The 5,119-nt window shown below is 39.3% G+C and overlaps 1 protein-coding gene across 2 annotated transcripts in view; it reads right to left on the bottom strand.

Moving 5' to 3' along the window:
- Positions 1-1,250: 1,250 nt before the first annotated feature.
- slc35f4 (solute carrier family 35 member F4) overlaps positions 1,251-5,119 on the bottom strand; it is an 18,624-nt gene continuing 14,755 nt past the window's right edge. For both annotated transcript variants that reach the window (XM_014013110.1, XM_014013119.1), the window contains exons 6-7: positions 2,484-2,573; positions 1,251-1,983 (exon numbers count right to left, since the gene is read on the bottom strand). In XM_014013110.1, the coding sequence (XP_013868564.1) occupies positions 1,742-1,983; positions 2,484-2,573 (332 nt within the window). In that variant the 3' untranslated portion in view covers positions 1,251-1,741. The remainder of the gene's footprint in view (positions 1,984-2,483; positions 2,574-5,119) is intronic.

Here is a 5,119-nt window from a genome sequence, read left to right as displayed (position 1 = left end):
GTACATTTTTTGACATGTGTCACGTCGCACACTTTTTCTGTTATTTGAACAATTTATATATCAATTTATATATCATTATGTGATGGACTTGCGACCTGTCCAGGGTGTACCCCGCCCCTCGCACTGTGACTGCTGGATATGGGCACCAGTGACCCACGCGACCCTGAAAAGGAAGAAGCGTGTACAGAAAATGGATGGATGGATATATCAAAACGTTCTCCGTCAAGATATTCCACAAGCTTTTTGAGATATCTAGCTTTTTCTGCCATGTTTTTCTCATTGAAAATGAATGGAGCTCTCTTCAGCCTCTTTAAAATCCTTTAAAATGTTTATAAATCTTTACTGTGCTTTTTACGTTTTGATCAGGTTCTGCTGTTTTCTAGCCTTTTAAAAAAACACACCCTTTTGTCTTACACGTTGCTTCATACGGAGGGTCTGGACTCTCAGTTATTGCTATCTTGCTTGGATCTGATTTATCCAGTTGCTAACATTTGGCTGTGATGTATGTATGTAGTGCTCGACCGTGAAGAAAGCTAAGCTATGAAGCTAAGTGGAAAATGTGTGTGTTGTAAACAGTCATCCCCTACTGGGAGGAAAGAAGAGCCGAGCTGAAGGAGATGGCTGTAAATGAGGGCTGCAGGCTGTGGGAGACAAATTTCTTTTAATTTGAAACTCAGCGTGGACTGGCCTCATTCACTGCTGCCATAGCTAAAGTCCAAGCAGACTAAATCAGTGCAGTAAATCTACGTCGTCGTTCACAACTCCTCTTTTCTGCTTTTCTAGCTATCATTCATGCCTCTTCTGCTATTCTTCTGCTAATTTCAAAGCTTTTATGCTTCTTTCACCTTTTTTGCTACTTTAAGCTTTTTATGTTCCTTTCACTTGTTACTTTTTAGCTAATTTGAGCTTTTTGTAAGCTTCTTACTGCTAATTCAGCAAATGTGATCATTCTGTTTCTTTGTGCTAATTTCAGCTACTTTTTAAAGGTATTTTAGGCTAGTTTCAAGTCAACTTTTTTAGCTATTCAGCAGAAATCTTTCAGCGTTGAGTATCTCCTCTGCACAGGAAATGCAAATTCTGTAGTTTGATATTGTTGTCAGTTTGTTTCACATTGTTGAGTCCTGTTCTCAGCTTTTGATCTTGCATTCTGGATGTTTCTTCAAAAAGGTATATACATATATATATTTTTTTCTAAATATCAAATACAGTGTAACTTTGGCCACACCCAGTCTTCCTTTGATGACATGATGTGAAAGTTTTTTTGCCTTTTATTTTAAAATCAAAAGAGCCTGTACATTAAATATAACTGCCATTTTCGCAAGTAATACAATTCAGTAAGACGTAAAATCAAAACTCATCGGTTCAGGTTTAAATAAATATAAATAAACTGAGTCAAACTGGCCCTGCTCTCATTTATATTCACAGAATACAGTCTGCAGAGCATGTCAGGAGAAGCCAGTCAGCTCTTGCTTTGGGAGCGAGCGGGACATCGGGTGAAGCGTTTGCAAGAGTTTCAGGAAATTYCACTTTTAAACCTTTTGCTTTGCGTGATCCACACGTGTTCATATCGTTCCCCTCCTGCTGCGAAGCGCCAGAGGTCAAAATCACATTTCAAGTCAGTGCTTCTTGTCTCCCTGAATTAGGCGTCCATGTGAACTGAGCATCTTGCTGCACTTCAGGGGAGGAAGCAGACAGAGCTTGAAGGATTGTTAACAGAAGTTYATGGAAGGAGTCAGCCGTGTCATGCTAAGGGGATGGAGACGGCGCCGTTTGCTCGACTGCGGCTCCGCGTGTTGACGCTGGACTCGGTCAGTTCCTCTCCGTGCTCCTCGGACTTCTTGTCCGCGACGTTGGCGAGGAATCGCAGGATGACCGAGTCCCACTCCTCYGGCAGCAGCAGGAGCAGGAATCCCAGGCAGATGGTGCAGGTGGCCGCCAGCCGCACCATGCTCAAGATCACCTCATGTTTCAGCACATCTACAGCTTCACAGAGTCGAGGAGAGACACAAACATAAGAGGGGGGGRAATAGCAGAGCATGAAGGGGGGCAGAGAAACAAAAACAAATTGAGATTAATTACTTAAAGATAAACCTCAGCTGTAGGGGTTGAGCTGCTTATAATCAACACAAGCAATCCACTTTATCCTCTGTCTCTGTGATCAGAAGCTCTGGGATGAGTTGTAACCCACTGACCTTCCTACAGTCCATCATGGTTAAAGACAAGAACTCGTCTGCAGGCATTTACTGTCGCCCTGGCAACCTGATCCTCCCTTAGTGGATCTGTTGTTGCACACCGATGATTGGATTTCCAGGACGGGAGAGGCAGACTTGCTGTGTAATCTCTTTGCTTTAGTTGCCCCAAGTGCTGACCCAACAATTCAAACACCCCTATTTGTGTGGCCATTTTATCCTTTTTTCATAACTAGAGTCTAATAACAGGATGCTAATTATAACATTAGAAGTAATAAGTTAAAAAAAACCTACCTGCATTGCCCGGCACACTGAGCAGTGTCCCAATAGAAATGAGGATGGGGTAAGTGAGCACCACTCCCACATGGACCAGGATGTTAAACACTGCAAAACACATGAAGAGGGTTGAGGATAAGAATAGAATAGAATAGAATAGAATAGAATAGCCTTTATTGTCCCACCAAGAGGAAATTCAGGTGTCACAGCAGCATCAGTAGAGGTTCACACACTAGTTTACAAATGATAAAAAATGCACAAAAAGCGAAATTACCRCTAACCAGCAATGATACTGGTACTAATAAAATATAATATAAAAGATTGTGCAAGAATAAAAAGATATGTTTTGTTTGATGAAGGAACAAGTTCAATGAATAAAACTATGGAATAATTTGGTGAGTGATGTTGAAAATCACTGTGTATGTTTAAGAAAATGATAAAAGTTGGATGGTTAAAGACATACAAAACAGTATTGTTCTAAACCATGACAATGAACAATCTTTGTTTTCAGGTCATTTGAAAGTTGTTTTGAGACTCCCACACTGTGACTCGTCAGTGAAGATGCAAAGAGGAGAAAAACTTACAATCGCCCCCCTTAAATGCCCTTTCTCATAATTGGAGTCACCTGTGCATTGGGGTCAAGGGTCACTGAACTTACCAAACCAAGTTTGAGTTCCAATACAGGTTTTAAAATCAATAAAGTGAAAACAGTGCCCAAATTTATGCACCTGTCTAATTTTATTTAATCAGTTATTGCACACTTTCTGTAAACAATTTAAACTTCATTTTACTTCTCAAATATCAATGTGTTTGTCCCCTATATGATATATTTTACTGATATTTTTTATCCAAACAATCAATGATTTATAAAGGTAAATCAGGAAATTTAACAAGGCTACCCAAACCTTCGCACTTCACTGCAAATCTGTGGACTATCAGCAGGTTTGCAGCTGTGTTTGTTATGATTTAAATGTGCATGTTTATTGTGACATGCTTTGCATTCATTAACCTGCAACAGCTATWGTCTTTAAGGAGTTTAAACTTCTTGTTGATATTTGAAACTTCTACAGAAACAGAACATTTTGAGCAGAAATGCGGTTACCATAGAAAGTGTTTTATGTTAAATTGCTGCAACTCTGATCCATTTAAAGGACAACCACAGACCTCTGCAGACACCAAAGCACCTGGTAAGAAATAGTTTTTCCCTTTATTGTTCTACTTTTATTTGGTTTTGTGTATTATTAAAAGTTCTTAACTAAGAATAGGTTTTCTGCTGCGCACAAACTGATTTTTATTGTCATGTATTCTAAAAAGTTATACTGTGCCAGTGTTGTTTCTGTACATTCTGCTGTAAGGAWGTTAAGTTTTATTTCATTGCTCTGTAGGTTTTTGAGTTTGTTCTTGACACTGTTTCCTTTCTTAAAGCGGATTCAAACATGGAGGCGTTTCAAACAAAGGACAGTGACAGCAGTAGCACCATGCCAGGAGTGGCAGAAGTAAGTCACTGTTCAATCTAAMCACTCTGAAAAAAAGTTACACTTTCTCATGTTTACATTGGTTGGTAGGAAATGTCAAATGTACTTAAAGCAGTTGAATTATAGAAAATTTAATGAAACATTATGGCAAGACTTAGTTTAATTTCAAATTGAACCACATTTCAAATRYAAGCATGTGTGGAATGTATGGAAAATMCACAMACAGAACAGGATTCTGTTGCTTGGATGAGTTTTGTTTTCCTTTTGAACAACAAAAAAATGTCCAATCACTCCTGAAATCAGCTCATACAAAGTATTCACCATAAAATCTAAATRTTTCATTTTATTTCTGACTTGTATGAAATCAAATCCTGAACTACTACTGCAACGGTTTCCTCTACTCTTGTGTTTCAGAAAGAGACSTGCARAAGTCCAGATGGACYTGAAGACAAAGGTGGAGGTGGTTTCGGTGAGGACCGGCTGATCCAGTCATTCAAAGCTCCAGAAGGACCACACTGCAGCGGCCAGATTGAGGAGAGCTCCAGTGAGTTACAGAGTTTCAACCAACATCAACTCAACAACTCTGGTGAGAGGCCTTTCACCTGTGACCACTGTGAGAASAGATTAAAAAGTATGGGAGAGCTGAAGATTCATCAAAGAGTCCACACTGGTGAGAAGCCCTACACCTGTGACCTGTTGGCATTTCAAAGTCCATCCACGTAGATATTTGCTGATYAACAAAGCAAMMGATTTGAAGTTTCATAAAGTACATAAAGTGTTTTTTTTTTCCGTAAAACCTAACATTAAACTTCTTTGATAACTTTGAACTGCTTTCAACAGAAAGAAAACCAACTTTTATGTTATTGTCAACAGAGGTGGTTATTTCACAGTGATTAGGAAGTGATAGGTTTAATTGCACATTTAGCATTTTCCTAGTATTAGCACAGTAGCACAGTGAACATATAGCACCTGTTTGTCATTCAGTGAAGTGCTTATTTCTAATTGGTGATCAGAAGCAATGATAATCATAACAACACAACTATAATAATAATAAAAATACTTTTTTAATGCAGGTAGTTTATGACTCCTTTAACGGGGGGAGGTGGGGCATTAGGGTCCCTCAATCATGGCTAGTGGGGGGTGCTGGCCCAAACAGGGTTGAGGACCACTGTTCTACAG

Source organism: Austrofundulus limnaeus, unplaced genomic scaffold (genome assembly GCF_001266775.1).
Source record: "Austrofundulus limnaeus strain Quisiro unplaced genomic scaffold, Austrofundulus_limnaeus-1.0 Scaffold2, whole genome shotgun sequence".
In the NCBI taxonomy this organism is placed as follows: domain Eukaryota; kingdom Metazoa; phylum Chordata; class Actinopteri; order Cyprinodontiformes; family Rivulidae; genus Austrofundulus; species Austrofundulus limnaeus.
This window is presented reverse-complemented; position numbering and strand designations above follow the sequence as displayed.